General features: G+C 47.6%; 1 protein-coding gene and 2 long non-coding RNA genes across 5 annotated transcripts in view; 1 reads left to right on the forward strand and 2 right to left on the reverse strand.

Annotated features, from left to right (window-relative positions):
* Window positions 1-688: 688 nt before the first annotated feature.
* On the reverse strand, window positions 689-2,193 carry LOC129828562 (uncharacterized). Its single transcript, XR_008755249.1, has 2 exons — window positions 2,105-2,193; window positions 689-1,899 (listed from the first exon to the last, which is right to left on the reverse strand). It is a non-coding gene; the product is annotated as an uncharacterized LOC129828562 (long non-coding RNA).
* A 92-nt stretch (window positions 2,194-2,285) lies between these two features.
* LOC129828563 (uncharacterized) lies at window positions 2,286-5,356 on the forward strand. Its single transcript, XR_008755250.1, has 2 exons — window positions 2,286-2,851; window positions 2,953-5,356. It is a non-coding gene; the product is annotated as an uncharacterized LOC129828563 (long non-coding RNA).
* A 5,394-nt stretch (window positions 5,357-10,750) lies between these two features.
* LOC129828564 (vesicle transport protein SFT2A-like) overlaps window positions 10,751-21,461 on the reverse strand; it is a 38,784-nt gene continuing 28,073 nt past the window's right edge. For all 3 annotated transcript variants that reach the window (XM_055889603.1, XM_055889602.1, XM_055889601.1), the window contains one exon: window positions 10,751-11,908. In XM_055889603.1, the coding sequence (XP_055745578.1) occupies window positions 11,816-11,908 (93 nt within the window). In that variant the 3' untranslated portion in view covers window positions 10,751-11,815. The remainder of the gene's footprint in view (window positions 11,909-21,461) is intronic.

The following is a 21,461-nucleotide window of genomic DNA, read 5'->3' on the forward strand; positions in this document are numbered from 1 at the left end:
AATCTTAACATGACTACATGCCATGCCATTATTTTAGTTCCCATCCACCCAATGGTTGAATTTGGTACTTTTTCTATGTAGATGCACCAAGCCTCCAAGGGGCTGGAGACATACAACAGGCTAAATTAAAATGTACCTGTTTTCCATATATAATGCCATGTATACTGATTGTATTACAACTTTTTGTGTTTTGTCTTAGTGATTGTTCTTTAGTAAATAGGAAACTCTACAGTGTGTTAGACCGAGAAACATTATTTGTGATATTGTAACAAATGTTTTTAACGTTGGTAATTGTCTCAAATATATATCTTTGCATGTTTGAATTAAAGCTCCTTTAAAATGTTTTCATCACGGCCTGGTAAACACATTCTTGTAAGTTGTCTACGCTGACATTTCTGGGTATGTCTCGCATGTAACATACTAATACTAAAGATTCTAATCATTTTTATATTACTTTTTATAATAATACAAATCTGTCAACCAAATATATTTCTGAAAACCCCTTTTTGCATCTTCAATAGTTGTCACATTGTGTTTTACAGATACCCTGTCTATAAAAATCTAAGACCTATCAACACTCAGGAGTCAATGTCCTATCTTTTGTCTTTTTCATAGCCTGACAGAGAGAGAGAGAGTAATATTACACACTTAAATAATAGCTCATCATTCACACACATACAGCCCTGTCTTCATAGTTGTTCATAGTTTATTATCATCGTTTGATCATAGTTTTGTCATAGCTTCTAATTATCGTTTCTAATCACAGATTGAATATATTTTGCCATGGTTTCTAATCATACTTTCTGGTCTGAGAGGTCTGATTTAATAAGCGGTTCAAGTAGACCCTAAGGGGGCAACAGCTATTGTTTACAAACAGTATGAATAAAAACAATGTTTCATTGTATAAATAGCCTTCATTTTTAAAAACATACCTGTAAATGCCTAGAATTAATACCAATCATTCTTAGATAATATATATATATATATATATATATATATATATATATATATATATATATATATATATATATATATATATATATATATATATATATATACAAACATAACCTCTAATATTCAACACCCCTTCAAAAAAGTTCCATGAGGAAGGAAAGATTCACCGTCTATCGTTTTATCTGTCCTGGGGTGCTGTCTTGTGTTTGGAGTTAGGTTAAGGCCTTCAGTACAAGCCCGCAGAATTGTCTCTGTTTCATCTGCTCTTCCGTAGTCGGGTGGGGGGGACTTACGCCGAAAATAGTGTATTAATGAATGGGCCACGTAAAGGACCTGACGCAGTTTGCTTCTGAGAATCCCCGTCTAACTCTGTCGGTTCCCAATCCATTATGCCCTGTAGCCTCTGGGTATCATACAAACGTTAGATAATGTTAACCTGTATTTATACGAAATAGATACATTTTAACTTATAAGAATACGTCCATTTAACATATGGCCTAAAAAATATATTTAAAAAACAAATTATAATGATAATTATTGTCCTTCTGTTTCTGAATATCTGTAAAAATCGTTGTCTTCCTGTTTTAGAATAGCATGACTGAATGTTGTTTCAGTCTCGGAGTTTTCCTTAACCTGTTTTCTGCCCATTACAAACAACCGCAAATCAGAGACCTCCGAAATGTCCTTTGAAGCGGGGAAATCGTCCGAATTCAATGTTTTACTCTTCATGTTCCGGGGGTACCCCCCTTCCGTTTCGATCATGTCCTCCAGGGTTGTATGATTTTCGATTTCGGGTGTACATTTTAGCATAAAAAATATATACAGTTTACATATAGATATCTCGTAAAAGTCTGTGTCCATCCGTTGCTCTTCGGAATTCCTTTCTAATGAAGGCGGATCCATATCCTTTATCCCCGGGATGCAGATGGCTTAATGTTGCATATCCTGCGAACGTTTTAAATTACATGAATATGTACATTTGACTTAAATAAAATAATCATTGTTGTCATCGGTTAAAACCCCTATAACTCCTGTTTAATATTACTATAACATTCACAATGTTCAAACAAGTCCCCGCATCCTAAATCTAATATACAGCATATATATATATTTATATATATATATATATATATTTATTTCACGAACTAACCTATAGAAAGGTCCATTAGGAGGGTTTCCCAGATTATCTTTTTAACGGGTCAGTCCGATAACAATTCTGCTGTCCTGCATGTGTGTAACTGCGCTAAAACGAGGCTAACAGTAGGAAACTATCTGTTTCACTAGACTCGTTGAGAAGTTTGCGGCCTTGGCTCAAAAGTCGTGATAGTACGGAATGAGTTTACATAGCCTGGGGGGGTGACGTTTTTTTGTTTTTTTTTTAGGACTAGACCCCAGCTATATTTAACTCCTAAGTTATTTGGTTCAAACAAAGGGATTGGTGTGGCTAAACATTAGGTACCTTTTGATATTCTAAAATCTCCGGGGGGCTGGCATCTAGATGCTGGGGTGGGGAGGTCTCGACATCGCTGGGCTGATTGACTTTTTAAAACCCTACAGCATCTGTTTTAGACCCTAAAACATAAATTATGTTTTGACATGTTGTTAATGATTCGTAAGTGGCCGTAAGACAAAGACACACTTTTTTGTTTGGGGGTCGGCCTCTGTTTTGACGTATATTGTAAAGAGAGAGAGAGAGAGAGCCTTGAGCGCAGACGCCTGGCCATTTCTGAACACACACCCCGCCCCGTTTTCTTTGTTTTGAAACACACACATACGCATACACTCCAGCACACGCACGCACACACACACGCGCGCGCACATGGCTTTTTCTGCAAGTTTTTTTCTCCGGGGGCATGCTTGGTGATAGAAGTTAAGGACTTATTCCTATCGTTAGAAGGTGAGATACAATTTTAAAACCATTTATTTAATTCAAAATATTTAGTACATACAATTTATAGCCGTTCATAATTAATGTGTTTTACTATGCCTTTCTTACAGATATAGGTCCTGGTTAGCCCCTGACCATTATCCGATCGCTAAGACGCTTGCACACTCCCTCAAAGCTCCGTAAGTTTTCCCTCCATGGGTAGATAATCCGTCCGTCATGTAAATCCTGGGGTATGCACCCAGCTTTAATGAATAAGATGGGTAGAAAATGAATCTGTTTAAGTCATAAGTAAAGGCCTTTCATAAAGAGGCTGTCATGATTGACTGTGGCCCATATTTAACACGTATTGCATGTTACCTAAGACTATTGTTGTACATTGAATATCCACTAGCAGATTTGTGTAGCATGCATCTCCACTATATCGGTCATGTTCCTGTGGTCTTTTTAAAAGTTAATAAACCTGTGTGTAAAATGTACACTTTTGTTTCACTGTAGATTTGTTTAAGCCCACCTAGAAACACCTGATTTATCCCACAGCATTAAGGAATAAGCTGTGTATAAAAATATTCTGTTTAAGTCCTAAGTAAAGGCCTTTCCTAAAGAGGCTGTCATGATTGACTGTGGCCCATATTTAACACGTATTGCTTGTTACAGAAGACCCCTGTTGTACATTGAATATCCAATAGCCGATTTTTGGAGCATCTCCACTATATCTGTCATGTTACTGTGGTCTTTTTAAAAGTCAATAAACATGTGTGTAAAATGTACACTTTTGTTTCACTGTAGATTGTTTAAGCCCACCTAGAAACACCTGATTTATCCCACAGCATCAATGAATAAGCTGCGTATAAAATTATTCTGTTTAAGTCATAAGTAAAGGCCTTTCATAAAGAGGCTGTCATGATTGACTGTGGCCCATATTTAACACGTATTGCTTGTTACAGAAGACCCCTGTTGTACATTGAATATCCAATAGCCGATTTTTGGAGCATCTCCACTATATCTGTCATGTTACTGTGGTCTTTTTAAAAGTCAATAAACATGTGTGTAAAATGTACACTTTTGTTTCACTGTAGATTTGTTTAAGCCCACCTAGAAACACCTGATTTATCCCACAGCATTAAGGAATAAGCTGTGTATAAAAATATTCTGTTTAAGTCCTAAGTAAAGGCCTTTCCTAAAGAGGCTGTCATGATTGACTGTGGCCCATATTTAACACGTATTGCATGTTACCTAAGACTATTGTTGTACATTGAATATCCACTAGCAGATTTGTGTAGCATGCATCTCCACTATATCGGTCATGTTCCTGTGGTCTTTTTAAAAGTTAATAAACCTGTGTGTAAAATGTACACTTTTGTTTCACTGTAGATTTGTTTAAGCCCACCTAGAAACACCTGATTTATCCCACAGCATTAAGGAATAAGCTGTGTATAAAAATATTCTGTTTAAGTCCTAAGTAAAGGCCTTTCCTAAAGAGGCTGTCATGATTGACTGTGGCCCATATTTAACACGTATTGCTTGTTACAGAAGACCCCTGTTGTACATTGAATATCCAATAGCCGATTTTTGGAGCATCTCCACTATATCTGTCATGTTACTGTGGTCTTTTTAAAAGTCAATAAACATGTGTGTAAAATGTACACTTTTGTTTCACTGTAGATTGTTTAAGCCCACCTAGAAACACCTGATTTATCCCACAGCATCAATGAATAAGCTGCGTATAAAATTATTCTGTTTAAGTCATAAGTAAAGGCCTTTCATAAAGAGGCTGTCATGATTGACTGTGGCCCATATTTAACACGTATTGCTTGTTACAGAAGACCCCTGTTGTACATTGAATATCCAATAGCCGATTTTTGGAGCATCTCCACTATATCTGTCATGTTACTGTGGTCTTTTTAAAAGTCAATAAACATGTGTGTAAAATGTACACTTTTGTTTCACTGTAGATTTGTTTAAGCCCACCTAGAAACACCTGATTTATCCCACAGCATTAAGGAATAAGCTGTGTATAAAAATATTCTGTTTAAGTCCTAAGTAAAGGCCTTTCCTAAAGAGGCTGTCATGATTGACTGTGGCCCATATTTAACACGTATTGCTTGTTACAGAAGACCCCTGTTGTACATTGAATATCCAATAGCCGATTTTTGGAGCATCTCCACTATATCTGTCATGTTACTGTGGTCTTTTTAAAAGTCAATAAACATGTGTGTAAAATGTACACTTTTGTTTCACTGTAGATTGTTTAAGCCCCCCTAGAAACACCTGATTTATCCCACAGCATCAATGAATAAGCTGCGTATAAAATTATTCTGTTTAAGTCATAAGTAAAGGCCTTTCATAAAGAGGCTGTCATGATTGACTGTGGCCCATATTTAACACGTATTGCTTGTTACAGAAGACCCCTGTTGTACATTGAATATCCAATAGCCGATTTTTGGAGCATCTCCACTATATCTGTCATGTTACTGTGGTCTTTTTAAAAGTCAATAAACATGTGTGTAAAATGTACACTTTTGTTTCACTGTAGATTGTTTAAGCCCACCTAGAAACACCTGATTTATCCCACAGCATCAATGAATAAGCTGCGTATAAAATTATTCTGTTTAAGTCATAAGTAAAGGCCTTTCATAAAGAGGCTGTCATGATTGACTGTGGCCCATATTTAACACGTATTGCTTGTTACAGAAGACCCCTGTTGTACATTGAATAGCCATCGTAGCGGTTGTCAATAGAGTTTGCCCCCACCCCTAACTAGAGAAAGTACGGTATGATTTCACATAGCACCGGGTTGACGTTTTTTTTTCGCGCTAAAAATCCTCCCAAAGGAATCTTTGACTCCTAAGGTATTTGGTTCAAACATAGGGTATTGGGTGGTGTCTAAACATTAGGTATCTTTTGATATTCTAAAATCTCCGGGGGCTAGCATCTAGATGCTGGGGTGGGGAGGTCTCGACAGGGCTGGGCTGAATGACTTTTTAGCCCACCTAAAAAATAGTTTTTGAAAGGACTTTGTGTTTAGGAGGCTTAAGACCCAATATTATTGTTGAGGGGGTAGGCATCTGTTTTGCCAGATAGTGTAAACCTTGGTTTCAAACGACCCCCCATGCATAGAGAGCCTTGAGCGCAGATGCAAGGGTATTTTTTTAACAAACACCTAGCCCCCTTTTTCTGTTTTTGAAACACACACACACACACACACACAGCCACTACATCATACGCACGCCCATACGCGCGCACATTGCGCAAGTTTTTTTTCTCAGGGACAGACTGCGCTAAGAGTGAACAAACGCGAGAGTTCATAACGTGGTGAGATTCTGCTTTTAAAACCATTTATTTCATTCAAAATATTTAGTACATACATTTTATAGCGTTACATTCTTAAGGTATTTTACGAAGCCTTTCTTACAGATCCAGGGATCTGATGCAACCACCCCCCATTGTCAGTGTCCAGTTGGTCATCAAAATGCCGGGATCTCTTGCCAGGCTCATCAACACTTGGTAAGTTTTCACTCCAGGGGTACATCCTACGTCGGGCCTTTTGGTCCTGGCTATGTCTCAAGAAAAGCCGAGGCCAGCGCCTTAACTGTTCGCGATTTTTGAAGAGAATGTCCAGCTTATTCATAAGTGTTATGAAAATTGGATAATCCACCCATTTAAAACTAAACACAGGAATAAAAAAGTTGACATCTTTGCATGCTCTGGATGCTACTGGAGAATTGACAGACTTTGTAGCATTACCCGCATCATAAACTTCACAGGCTAAAATTGTCACTTTGTTGTCCGGGTTATAGTCCATTGAAGCAATTCTTAGAGCCTTGAGATCACTGCGTCTGAAGACCTGTTCTTCCAACGCATAGCCTGGCACAGCTGTGCCACTCAGGACCTGTTCAATTTTACAAAGAGCCAGCCTGATGTTTAGCCATTCTCTCATGCCCAGAGCAGGAGAAAAACTCCCAGGTTTTGCCTGATAAACGGGTTTGGGGCCACTGGCGTTGAAGATCTTTACCGTAGAATCCTCCGGCTGGAATATGTAAGACATATGGCCCTCACGCGTACCCAAAAATCCTTTAAAACATTCTGGAGCTTCACACAGAACTTCCTCAATGCTTTGTTCACTGGGTTCATGACAAGCCGAGCATAACATACCATAAATTGACATATGTGTCATTTTTGTTTAATATTCAGGGGGTTTATCTTGTACAATCTTAAACATGCATTGTTTTGGGGCTTTATAAGGCTTCTGCAAAGCCAGCCTCTTTGAAATGTTCATTAACAACCCCCAACACTAGACATCCAGGAACAGTTTGACATGACACCTGGTCACTTACTTACCCCAAAAAGCCCCCCCTAACCATCAGGATGTCCTGACCGGAAGCCCAAATATGGGCATGCCCCCTTTCTACAAACCATTGGGGCATCAATCACTACATAGGGTCATAAATCATGATCTTTTTCTGATTTACGACATTGACAACTTGACACTTACCCCAAAGACCCCCACCCCGGCCAGGATGTCCTGACCGGAAGCCCAAATATGGGCATGCCTGCTACAACAGGACATAGGGTCATAAATCATTACATAGGGTCATAAATCAGGCTGGGGTCATAAATCATTACCGGTTGACCTGACAACTGGACCCTTACCCAAAGACCCCCACCTAACCATCAGAATGTCCTGACAGGCAACCCCTTAGGTTCACATAGCGGTCACATAGGCTCACATAGGGTCATCCATCAAATCTTGACGTGTGACATCTACTTTAATCTCTCTCACACCCGTTGCTGACAGGTGTATAAAATTGAGCACACAGCCATGCAATCTCTGTAGACAAACATTGGCAGTGGAATGGTCTTACTGAAGAGCTCAGTGGCTTTCTGCCCTTTCTACCCCGGTCGACTGTAAGCGCTGTTATTGTTACGTGGAAACGTCTAGGAGCAGCAACAGCTCAGCACTTGAAGTGGTAGGACACACAAGCTCAAAGAACGTGACCGCCAAGTGCTGAAGTGCGTAACGTGTAAACATTGTCTGTCCTCGGTTGCAACACTCACTACCGAGTTCCAAACTGCCTCTGGAAGTAACGTCATCAGCACAATAACTGTTTGTCGGGAGCTTCATGAAATGGGTTTCCGTGGCTGAGCAGCCGCACGCACACAAGCCTAACATCACCATGCGCAGCATCTGGCAGTCAGATGGACTAATCCGTGTTTGACAGATGCCAGGAGAACGCTACCTGCCCCAATGCATAGTGCCAACTGTAAAGTTTGGTGGAGGAGGAATAATGGGCTAGAGCTATTTTACATGGTTCAGACTAGGTTGCTTAGTCCCAGTGAAGGGAAATCTTAATGCTACTGAATACAATAACATTCTAGACGATTCTGTGCTTCCAACTTTGTGGCAACAGTTTGGGGAAGGCCCTTTCCTGTTTCAGCATGACAATGCCCCCGTACACAAAGCGAGGTCAATACAGAAATGGTTTGTTTAGATTGGTGTGGAAGAACTTGACTGGCCTGCACAGAGCTCTGACCTTAACCCCAACCACACCTTTGGGATGAATTGGAACGCCGACTGCGAGCCAGGCCTAATCGACCAACATCAGTGCCCGATGCTCTTGTGGCTGATGCTCTTGTGGCTGATGCTCTTGTGGCTGAATGGAAGCAAATCCCCGCAGCAATATTCCAACATCTAATGGAAAGCCTTCCCAGAAGAGTGGAGGCTGTTATAGCAGCAATGTTCCAACATCTAGTGGAAAGCCTTCCCAGAAGAGTGGAGGCTGTTATAGCAGCAATGTTCCAACATCTAGTGGAAAGCCTTCCCAGAAGAGTGGAGGCTGTTATAGCAGCAATGTTCCAACATCTAGTGGAAAGCCTTCCCAGAAGAGAGGAGGCTGTTATAGCAGCAATGTTCCAACATCTAGTGGAAAGCCTTCCCAGAAGAGTGGAGGCTGTTATAGCAGCAATGTTCCATCATCTAGTGGAAAGCCTTCCCAGAAGAGTGGAGGCTGTTATAGCAGCAATGTTCCAACATCTAGTGGAAAGCATTCCCTGAAGAGTGGAGGCTGTTATAGCAGCAATGTTCCAACATCTAGTGGAAAGCCTTCCCAGAAGAGTGGAGGCTGTTATAGCAGCAAAGGGGGGACCAACTCTATATTAATGCCCATGATTTTGGAATGAGATGTTCGACGAGCAGGTGTCCACATACTTTTGGTAATGCAGTGTAACTAAATGATTATAGCTTTACTTCTGTTACTTAAGGATCATATCAACGCCGCCTTAACCAACTCACTGCAATTTTTACCGGCTGAGAAAAGGGGAGAGTGTCCGTCTGTCTGTCTGTCTGTCTCCCCCAGGCAGTGGTCTGGGTTTAATGTGGTGTCTGTCTGTCTGTCTCCCCAGGCAGTGATCTGGGTTTAATGTGGTGTCTGTCTGTCTGTCTCCCCAGGCAGTGATCTGGGTTTAATGTGGTGTCTGTCCGTCTGTCTCCCCAGGCAGTGATCTGGGTTTAATGTGGTGTCTGTCTGTCTGTCTCCCCAGGCAGTGGTCTGGGTTTAATGTGGTGTCTGTCCGTCTGTCTCCCCAGGCAGTGATCTGGGTTTAATGTGGTGTCTGTCTGTCTGTCTGTCTGTCTGTCTGTCTGTCTGTCTGTCTGTCCGTCTGTCTGTCCGTCTCCCCCAGGCAGTGATCTGGGTTTAATGTGGTGTCTGTCTGTCTGTCTGTCTGTCTGTCTGTCTGTCCGTCTGTCTCCCCAGGCAGTGATCTGGGTTTAATGTGGTGTCTGTCTGTCTGTCTGTCCGTCTCCCCAGGCAGTGATCTGGGTTTAATGTGGTGTCTGTCTGTCTGTCTGTCTGTCTGTCTCCCCATGCAGTGATCTGGGTTTAATGTGGCGTCTGTCTGTCTCCCCAGGCAGTGATCTGGGTTTAATGTGGCGTCTGTCTGTCTGTCTGTCTCCCCCAGGCAGTGGTCTGGGTTTAATGTGGTGTCTGTCTCCCCCAGGCAGTGATCTGGGTTTAATGTGGTGTCTGTCTGTCTGTCTCCCCCAGGCAGTGATCTGGGTTTAATGTGGTGTCTGTCTGTCTGTCTCCCCCAGGCAGTGATCTGGGTTTAATGTGGTGTCTGTCTGTCTGTCTGTCTGTCTGTCTCCCCATGCAGTGATCTGGGTTTAATGTGGCGTCTGTCTGTCTGTCTGTCTGTCTCCCCATGCAGTGATCTGGGTTTAATGTGGTGTCTGTCTGTCTCCCCAGGCAGTGATCTGGGTTTAATGTGGCGTCTGTCTGTCTGTCTGTCTCCCCCAGGCAGTGATCTGGGTTTAATGTGGTGTCTGTCTGTCTGTCTGTCTGTCTGTCTCCCCATGCAGTGATCTGGGTTTAATGTGGCGTCTGTCTGTCTGTCTGTCTGTCTCCCCATGCAGTGATCTGGGTTTAATGTGGTGTCTGTCTGTCTCCCCAGGCAGTGATCTGGGTTTAATGTGGCGTCTGTCTGTCTGTCTGTCTCCCCCAGGCAGTGGTCTGGGTTTAATGTGGTGTCTGTCTCCCCCAGGCAGTGATCTGGGTTTAATGTGGTGTCTGTCTGTCTGTCTCCCCCAGGCAGTGATCTGGGTTTAATGTGGTGTCTGTCTGTCTGTCTCCCCCAGGCAGTGCACGGTGGGGTACTGTAGTTTATGAAGCATTTCGTAACATAACTCAATGTGACTATGAGCCCCATGACTGACACATCACTGACTTAGACACATGGGGGTTGAGGAGAATCAATTATGTTTCAAGGAATCCCTTACATCAGCATGCTCGCACGTGCACACGCGCACAGACAGATGTGTGTCTGCTTCTGCATTTTAGGAAATGATATCTCTCACACACACACACGTGCACACGCCTCTGCTCCTAGAAAATAATAAGCATGCCACCAACATTTGAGGGTGAACTAAATTAGTTTACTGAAAGGAGGGCAGTTTTAAAATGAAAACAGTTGATGTCATTCATCAAAAACAGTTGATGTCATTCATCAAAAAGTCTTCCCATTCTTGTCAAGTCTAAATCCAAAAGTAGAGAAAGGTAAGGCACTGAGTTCTATTTTCAGATTTACAGGCATCATATTGTAAATGTCTATAGGCTTTAACCTGCTCTGAAAGAACAAGATAGGAAATTGGTATTTTTGCAGGGTTGGGGTCAGTTCAAATTTAAAGCAGAAAAACTACAATTTCAATTGAATAATTGAAAAAATATATATCTATTGTATCTAATGTAAATCTATTTAAATAACTTTGCAACTAATTGAAACGTAAAAGTTATTTATTTTGAGAGTTTTTACTTTTTTTTTTTTTTTTTAAATTTAAATCACTTCTGGAGTGGACTGCCTTTAATTCTAATTGACCCCGACCTTGTCTTCATGGATAATATTTTAATTTCACCTCTCACTTTCACCGGAAGCACTTAAAAAAACGACAGACAGAATTTGAGTGTAAAAATATGAGATTTTGCAGACAAGCATCAAGCAGGGCCAATTCCATTTCAACTCAAGTCAATTCAGGAAGTAAACAAACCTCATCAATGCTTCTCAATGAGAACAATAGAATTAGAAGTTTTAGTCAACTTCCTGAATTAAAGACATTTAAAATGGAATTGACCCCAAACCCTGCTAAGCATAATATGAATACACGTTAGTTTCAGATAACTGTTACACAATTATTGGAAATATTAATGATTCATAGTATGAAAACAGCAATGAAAATATATATTAGAAAATAAAAAGGAAAAACACAATTCCAAAACCAAAATATTTTACATATATCCACTGCATTACTAGTCTTCACATGAAAAAGTGGACAGTCTGGAAACATTAAACCTGGGTTTAAATACAATTCGAAATCTTTCAAATACCTAGACAAATTGCTCTAGCTTTCCTGGAGTGTTAGGTGGGTGGGGTTTTGCAGTTCCGCAATTTTCTATTGGTTCCATCACGCCAGGCATGCTCAAATCAAGCCACAGCTAAACTGATTTCAAATAGTGTTTGAACCCACGTCTGTTCTCTTAACTCAGGCAGCTGGTGAAGACCTTCATCACGGCGTCCCTGGAGAAGAAGGGAACACACAAGTGTTAGGAGAATCGGTGATAAATAAAAAGACTTCATGAAGGGTGTTTGCATGAACAATCCAGTAGGCGATATTTACCTGAAAAGCAGAAGAACAAAAAAACAAGAAAATAAATGATGAAAGCAATTGTGGATAACACAGTGATTTCTTTCTCTTTCTATCTAGTATTCTTAAATGTTTTTTATTTTTATTTTTTGGTACCCACCACAGATTTTTTACCCTTTCTTGATAACAATTACAGTATATTACCAGAAAGGTACTTTACAGTATTGTGATTGCATTTTATTAGATTCATCTTTTGTCGTTATAGGTGTGGCTCACGCATATCTAATGATGTTTTGGCGGGAAAGCAGCACATGTTCAGTGATGCCCCTCCCCCTTCCACACTCCAGATATTGGAATGATGCATCACAACCAGCAGTCGCCACAGCAACAGCAAAACAAGGTCACTCGTCCATCTCAATTCTCTCTCCCCCTCTTCTGCCTCCCCCTCAATCTTTCTTTCTCGCCCGTCAACCGCTCTCTCTACCCCTATCCATGTGTTGCTAGGCAGACTTTCCTTGCGCGCCACCCTCAACACCTACTGAAGGAGCTGTGAAGCTGAACCAGTACAGGTTAAAAAGAGGGCGGGAGGGAGGGAGGAGAGAGAGGAAGTACGAGGAGGTTGGTGGAAACGACTGGTGTCTCTCCTGCTTCTCTGACTTGCAGTGAGCTCATCCCCCTTCACATAAAGGCACATACACACACATCTTTCCTCTATCCTTATTGGCTCTACACCGGAGGCAACAGACTGCTATTTTAACAACCGGCTTCCTAAAACACACCACATAAATAAATGATAATTGACTGAAACGATGACACCCCGGTGCAAGTCTATTCTTGGATACCCCAGATAAAGTGCGTTTCAAAGGGCACCCTATTCCCTATAAAGCGCACTAACTTTGACCAGAGCCCTTTGGGATACCCTTATGGGCCTTGATCAAAAGTAGTGCACTATATTAGGGAAGAGGGTGCCGTTTAGGACACAACCATAGTTCCCTGAGCTGTCGTATATAGAAAGAGCCGATGCAGCAGGTTCGACCGGGGACACGGGGAGAGCGGCAGGTTCGACCGGGGACACGGGGAGAGCGGCAGGTTCGACCGGGGACAGCGGCAGGTTCGACCGGGGACACGGGGAGAGCGGCAGGTTGGACCGGGGACACGGGGACAGCGGCAGGTTGGACCGGGGACACGGGGACAGCGGCAGGTTGGACCGGGGACACGGGGACAGCGGCAGGTTGGACCGGGGACACGGGGAGAGCGGCAGGTTGGACCGGGGACACGGGGAGAGCGGCAGGTTGGACCGGGGACACGGGGAGAGCGGCAGGTTGGACCGGGGACACGGGGAGAGCGGCAGGTTGGACCGGGGACACGGGGAGAGCGGCAGGTTGGACCGGGGACACGGGGAGAGCGGCAGGTTGGACCGGGGACACGGGGAGAGCGGCAGGTTGGACCGGGGACACGGGGAGAGCGGCAGGTTGGACCGGGGACACGGGGAGAGCGGCAGGTTGGACCGGGGACACGGGGAGAGCGGCAGGTTGGACCGGGGACACGGGGAGAGCGGCAGGTTGGACCGGGGACACGGGGAGAGCGGCAGGTTGGACCGGGGACACGGGGAGAGCGGCAGGTTGGACCGGGGACACGGGGAGAGCGGCAGGTTGGACCGGGGACACGGGGAGAGCGGCAGGTTGGACCGGGGACACGGGGAGAGCGGCAGGTTGGACCGGGGACACGGGGAGAGCGGCAGGTTGGACCGGGGACACGGGGAGAGCGGCAGGTTGGACCGGGGACACGGGGAGAGCGGCAGGTTGGACCGGGGACACGGGGAGAGCGGCAGGTTGGACCGGGGACACGGGGAGAGCGGCAGGTTGGACCGGGGACACGGGGAGAGCGGCAGGTTGGACCGGGGACACGGGGAGAGCGGCAGGTTGGACCGGGGACACGGGGAGAGCGGCAGGTTGGACCGGGGACACGGGGAGAGCGGCAGGTTGGACCGGGGACACGGGGAGAGCGGCAGGTTGGACCGGGGACACGGGGAGAGCGGCAGGTTGGACCGGGGACACGGGGAGAGCGGCAGGTTGGACCGGGGACACGGGGAGAGCGGCAGGTTGGACCGGGGACACGGGGAGAGCGGCAGGTTGGACCGGGGACACGGGGAGAGCGGCAGGTTGGACCGGGGACACGGGGAGAGCGGCAGGTTGGACCGGGGACACGGGGAGAGCGGCAGGTTGGACCGGGGACACGGGGAGAGCGGCAGGTTGGACCGGGGACACGGGGAGAGCGGCAGGTTGGACCGGGGACACGGGGAGAGCGGCAGGTTGGACCGGGGACACGGGGAGAGCGGCAGGTTGGACCGGGGACACGGGTAGAGCGGCAGGTTCGACCGGGGACACGGGTAGAGCACCAGGTTCGACCGGGGACACGGGTAGAGCACCAGGTTCGACCGGGGACACGGGTAGAGCACCAGGTTCGACCGGGGACACGGGTAGAGCACCAGGTTCGACCGGGGACACGGGTAGAGCACCAGGTTCGACCGGGGACACGGGTAGAGCACCAGGTTCGACCGGGGACACGGGTAGAGCACCAGGTTCGACCGGGGACACGGGTAGAGCACCAGGTTCGACCGGGGACATGGGTAGAGCAAGAGGACCTATATATAGTATCAACAGAGTAAAACACATTAAAGGATTGGCTTAATCTACAGTAGTCTGGGGAGTGACGCCCTCAGCCTGGTCTACAGTAGTCTGGGGAGTGACGCCCTCAGCCTGACGTCCTCAGCCTGGTCTCCAGTAGTCTGGGGAGTGACGCCCTCAGCCTGACGTCCTCAGCCTGGTCTCCAGTAGTCTGGGGAGTGACGTCCTCAGCCTGGTCTCCAGTAGTCTGGGGAGTGACGTCCTCAGCCTGGTCTCCAGTAGTCTGGGGAGTGACGTCCTCAGCCTGGTCTCCAGTAGTCTGGGGAGTGACGCCCTCAGCCTGGTCTCCAGTAGTCTGGGGAGTGACGCCCTCAGCCTGGTCTACAGGAGTCTGGGGAGTGACGCCCTCAGCCTGGTCTACAGGAGTCTGGGGAGTGACGCCCTCAGCCTGGTCTACAGGAGTCTGGGGAGTGACGCCCTCAGCCTGGTCTACAGGAGTCTGGGGAGTGACGCCCTCAGCCTGGTCTACAGGAGTCTGGGGAGTGACGCCCTCAGCCTGGTCTACAGGAGTCTGGGGAGTGACGCCCTCAGCCTGGTCTACAGGAGTCTGGGGAGTGACGCCCTCAGCCTGGTCTACAGGAGTCTGGGGAGTGACGCCCTCAGCCTGGTCTACAGGAGTCTGGGGAGTGACGCCCTCAGCCTGGTCTACAGGAGTCTGGGGAGTGACGCCCTCAGCCTGGTCTACAGGAGTCTGGGGAGTGACGCCCTCAGCCTGGTCTACAGGAGTCTGGGGAGTGACGCCCTCAGCCTGGTCTACAGGAGTCTGGGGAGTGACGCCCTCAGCCTGGTCTACAGGAGTCTGGGGAGTGACGCCCTCAGCCTGGCCTACAGGAGTCTGGGGAGTGACGCCCTCAGCCTGGCCTACAGGAGTCTGGGGAGTGACGCCCTCAGCCTGGTCTACAGGAGTGGGGAGTGACGCCCTCAGCCTGGTCTACAGGAGTCTGGGGAGTGACGTCCTCAGCCTGGTCTACAGTAGTCTGGGGAGTGACGTCCTCAGCCTGGTCTACAGTAGTCTGGGGAGTGACGCCCTCAGCCTGGTCTACAGTAGTCTGGGGAGTGACGCCCTCAGCCTGGTCTACAGTAGTCTGGGGAGTGACGCCCTCAGCCTGGTCTACAGTAGTCTGGGGAGTGACGTCCTCAGCCTGGTCTACAGTAGTCTGGGGAGTGACGCCCTCAGCCTGGTCTACAGGAGTCTGGGGAGTGACGCCCTCAGCCTGTTCTACAGGAGTCTGGGGAGTGACGCCCTCAGCCTGGTCTACAGGAGTCTGGGGAGTGACGTCCGCAGCTTAGTCTACAGTAGTCTGGGGAGTGACGCCCTCAGCCTGGTCTACAGTAGTCTGGGGAGTGACGCCCACAGCCTGGTCTACAGTAGTCTGGGGAGTGACGTCCGCAGCTTAGTCTACAGTAGTCTGGGGAGTTACGTCCTCAGCCTGGTCTACAGGAGTCTGGGGAGTGACGCCCTCAGCCTGGTCTACAGGAGTCTGGGGAGTGACGTCCTCAGCCTGGTCTACAGGAGTCTGGGGAGTGACGTCCTCAGCCTGGTCTACAGTAGTCTGGGGAGTGACGCCCTCAGCCTGGTCTACAGGAGTCTGGGGAGTGACGCCCTCAGCCTGGTCTACAGTAGTCTGGGGAGTGACGCCCTCAGCCTGGTCTACAGTAGTCTGGGGAGTGACGCCCTCAGCTTAGTCTACAGTAGTCTGGGGAGTGACGCCCTCAGCCTGAAGCCCTCAGCCTGGTCTACAGTAGTCTGGGGAGTGACGCCCTCAGCCTGGTCTACAGTAGTCTGGGGAGTGACGTCCTCAGCCTGGTCTACAGTAGTCTGGGGAGTGACGCCCTCAGCCTGACGTCCTCAGCCTGGTCTACAGGAGTCTGGGGAGTGACGCCCTCAGCCTGGTCTACAGTAGTCTGGGGAGTGACGCCCTCAGCCTGACGTCCTCAGCCTGGTCTACAGGAGTCTGGGGAGTGACGTCCTCAGCCTGGTCTACAGTAGTCTGGGGTGTGACGCCCTCAGCCTGGTCTACAGTAGTCTGGGGAGTGACGCCCTCAGCCTGGTCTACAGTAGTCTGGGGAGTGACGCCCTCAGCCTGGTCTACAGTAGTCTGGGGAGTGACGCCCTCAGCCTGGCCTACAGTAGTCTGGGGAGTGACGCCCTCAGCCTGGTCTACAGTAGTCTGGGGAGTGACGTCCTCAGCCTGGTCTACAGTAGTCTGGGGAGTGACGCCCTCAGCCTGGTCTACAGTAGTCTGGGGAGTGACGCCCTCAGCCTGGTCTACAGGAGTCTGGGGAGTGACGTCCGCAGCTTAGTCTACAGGAGTCTGGGGAGTGACGCCCTCAGCCTGGTCTACAGTAGTCTGGGGAGTGACGCCCTCAGCCTGGTCTACAGTAGTCTGGGGAGTGACATCCGCAGCTTAGTCTACAGTAGTCTGGGGAGTTACGTCCTCAGCCTGGTCTACAGGAGTCTGGGGAGTGACGCCCTCAGCCTGGTCTACAGTAGTCTGGGGAGTGACGTCCTCAGCCTGGTCTACAGTAGTCTGGGGAGTGACGCCCTCAGCCTGACGTCCTCAGCCTGGTCTACAGTAGTCTGGGGAGTGACGTCCTCAGCCTGGTCTACAGTAGTCTGGGGAGTGACGTCCTCAGCCTGAAGCCCTCAGCCTGGTCTACAGTAGTCTGGGGAGTGACTTCCTCAGCCTGGTCTACAGTAGTCTGGGGAGTGACGTCCTCAGCCTGGTCTACAGTAGTCTGGGGAGTGACGCCCTCAGCCTGGTCTACAGTAGTCTGGGGAGTGACGCCCTCAGCCTGGTCTACAGTAGTCTGGGGAGTGACGCCCTCAGCCTGGTCTACAGTAGTCTGGGGAGTGACGCCCTCAGCCTGGTCTACAGTAGTCTGGGGAGTGTGGCCCTCAGCCTGGTCTACAGTAGTCTGGGGAGTGACGCCCTCAGCCTGACGCCCTCAGCCTGGTCTACAGTAGTCTGGGGAGTGACGCCCTCAGCCTGGTCTACAGGAGTCTGGGGAGTGACGCCCTCAGCCTGGTCTACAGTAGTCTGGGGAGTGACGCCCTCAGCCTGACGCCCTCAGCCTGGTCTACAGTAGTCTGGGGAGTGACGCCCTCAGCCTGGTCTACAGGAGTCTGGGGAGTGACGCCCTCAGCCTGGTCTACAGGAGTCTGGGGAGGTTGAGGACGTCACTCCCCATAAATAACCATTTTTCTTGGTTAAATAAAAGAAATAATGCATGTATTATGTTATTCAAAAGGGAAACGGGTCCATACTACATTTAGGATGTGGGTTAACCCTGGCTGTCAATGTAAATAACGTGTTGTTAACGGACTCAACCTGGTTAAATGTTATGTTCAAAGGAAAACTATAATCATTTCATTAATGAAATATTACTAAGGCCGCGTGATAACAAAAAGGAAAACAATAGAGGGCCAAATAAATAATAAAATCTCCATGAAATGAAAATGGATTTACATTCGACTTCAATCATTCATATGTACTTTGGATGGCGTCCAAAGGCTTGTCCCTGCTTACATCTGGGCATCTGGATAGATGACAAGTCATCTTTTAAAAAACACACACTGCAGAGTTAATTAAGAAGTTGAGAATATATTTTTTAAAAGTGCTTCTTCTATAGACATAGGTCACGCCTCAGTCAACGTTCCTATCGGTCCTAGACTATGGTGACATCATCTATATGAACACAGCTGCCACATCATTACAGCCGTTAGATACAGTTTATCATAGTGCACTGCGCTTTTTATTCGGGCGAAAAATTTTGAGCTCATCACTGCATTGGTGGGCCCTCTGTGATGTCATCACCGCATTCTCTACCAGAGAGTTGGTGGGCCCTCTGTGATGTCATCACCACATTCTCTACCAGAGAGTTGGTGGGCCCTCTGTGATGTCATCACCACATTCTCTACCAGAGAGTTGGTGGGCCCTCTGTGATGTCATCACCACATTCTCTACCAGAGAGTTGGTGGGCCCTCTGTGATGTCATCACCACATTCTCTACCAGAGAGTTGGTGGGCCCTCTGTGATGTCATCACCACATTCTCTACCAGAGAGTTGGTGGGCCCTCTGTGATGTCATCACCACATTCTCTACCAGAGAGTTGGTGGGCCCTCTGTGATGTCATCACCACATTCTCTACCAGAGAGTTGGTGGGCCCTCTGTGATGTCATCACCACATTCTCTACCAGAGAGTTGGTGGGCCCTCTGTGATGTCATCACCACATTCTCTACCAGAGAGTTGGTGGGCCCTCTGTGATGTCATCACCACATTCTCTACCAGAGAGTTGGTGGGCCCTCTGTGATGTCATCACCACATTCTCTACCAGAGAGTTGGTGGGCCCTCTGTGATGTCATCACCACATTCTCTACCAGAGAGTTGGTGGGCCCTCTGTGATGTCATCACCACATTCTCTACCAGAGAGTTGGTGGGCCCTCTGTGATGTCATCACCACATTCTCTACCAGAGAGTTGGTGGGCCCTCTGTGATGTCATCACCACATTCTCTACCAGAGAGTTGGTGGGCCCTCTGTGATGTCATCACCACATTCTCTACCAGAGAGTTGGTGGGCCCTCTGTGATGTCATCACCACATTCTCTACCAGAGAGTTGGTGGGCCCTCTGTGATGTCATCACCACATTCTCTACCAGAGAGTTGGTGGGCCCTCTGTGATGTCATCACCACATTCTCTACCAGAGAGTTGGTGGGCCCTCTGTGATGTCATCACCACATTCTCTACCAGAGAGTTGGTGGGCCCTCTGTGATGTCATCACCACATTCTCTACCAGAGAGTTGGTGGGCCCTCTGTGATGTCATCACCACATTCTCTACCAGAGAGTTGGTGGGCCCTCTGTGATGTCATCACCACATTCTCTACCAGAGAGTTGGTGGGCCCTCTGTGATGTCATCACCACATTCTCTACCAGAGAGTTGGTGGGCCCTCTGTGATGTCATCACCACATTCTCTACCAGAGAGTTGGTGGGCCCTCTGTGATGTCATCACCACATTCTCTACCAGAGAGTTGGTGGGCCCTCTGTGATGTCATCACCACATTCTCTACCAGAGAGTTGGTGGGCCCTCTGTGATGTCATCACCACATTCTCTACCAGAGAGTTGGTGGGCCCTCTGTGATGTCATCACCACATTCTCTACCAGAGAGTTGGTGGGCCCTCTGTGATGTCATCACCACATTCTCTACCAGAGAGTTGGTGGGCCCTCTGTGATGTCATCACCACATTCTCTACCAGAGAGTTGGTGGGCCCTCTGTGATGTCATCACCACATTCTCTACCAGAGAGTTGGTGGGCCCTCTGTGATGTCATCACCACATTCTCTACCAGAGAGTTGGTGGGCCCTCTGTGATGTCATCACCACATTCTCTACCAGAGAGTTGGTGGGCCCTCTGTGATGTCATCACCACATTCTCTACCAGAGAGTTGGTGGGCCCTCTGTGATGTCATCACCACATTCTCTACCAGAGAGTTGGTGGGCCCTCTGTGATGTCATCACCACATTCTCTACCAGAGAGTTGGTGGGCCCTCTGTGATGTCATCACCACATTCTCTACCAGAGAGTTGGTGGGCCCTCTGTGATGTCATCACCACATTCTCTACCAGAGAGTTGGTGGGCCCTCTGTGATGTCATCACCACATTCTCTACCAGAGAGTTGGTGGGCCCTCTGTGATGTCATCACCACATTCTCTACCAGAGAGTTGGTGGGCCCTCTGTGATGTCATCACCACATTCTCTACCAGAGAGTTGGTGGGCCCTCTGTGATGTCATCACCACATTCTCTACCAGAGAGTTGGTGGGCCCTCTGTGATGTCATCACCACATTCTCTACCAGAGAGTTGGTGGGCCCTCTGTGATGTCATCACCACATTCTCTACCAGAGAGTTGGTGGGCCCTCTGTGATGTCATCACCACATTCTCTACCAGAGAGTTGGTGGGCCCTCTGTGATGTCATCACCACATTCTCTACCAGAGAGTTGGTGGGCCCTCTGTGATGTCATCACCACATTCTCTACCAGAGAGTTGGTGGGCCCTCTGTGATGTCATCACCACATTCTCTACCAGAGAGTTGGTGGGCCCTCTGTGATGTCATCACCACATTCTCTACCAGAGAGTTGGTGGGCCCTCTGTGATGTCATCACCACATTCTCTACCAGAGAGTTGGTGGGCCCTCTGTGATGTCATCACCACATTCTCTACCAGAGAGTTGGTGGGCCCTCTGTGATGTCATCACCGCATTCTCTACCAGAGAGTTGGTGGGCCCTCTGTGATGTCATCACCGCATTCTCTACCAGAGAGTTGGTGGGCCCTCTGTGATGTCATCACCGCATTCTCTACCAGAAAGTTGGTGGGCCCTCTGTGATGTCATCACCGCATTCTCTAACAGAAAGTTGGTGGGCCCTCTGATGTCACAGGAGGTTGATACATTGCTATGTTTTCATTTATAAAGCCCTTTTACAAATATCTCCACTGTGCCTAACATCACTACTAAACTTTAGATATAGGAGTTACCACACCCGGTCTCAGGGATTGATAACTCTGGAAATTCCGTTGGTCTCTACTGAGTTAGATAAATCAGCTTTTAGTTTCCTTGCAACGACGATGACGTGAGGAGCGTTTTATAGCCATGACAAATGATTTCAAAAGATGCATATCTCCTCCTCCTAACTTTAAAGCATTTGTTCAGTTTGTATCTTTCACTTTATGATAATTGGAACCGGTTAGTGGTCATTTTGTGATAACTACACTGTGATTCTAATTTTGTAAAAATGTTATA

This window comes from Salvelinus fontinalis, chromosome 30 (genome assembly GCF_029448725.1).
Source record: "Salvelinus fontinalis isolate EN_2023a chromosome 30, ASM2944872v1, whole genome shotgun sequence".
NCBI lineage: Eukaryota > Metazoa > Chordata > Actinopteri > Salmoniformes > Salmonidae > Salvelinus > Salvelinus fontinalis.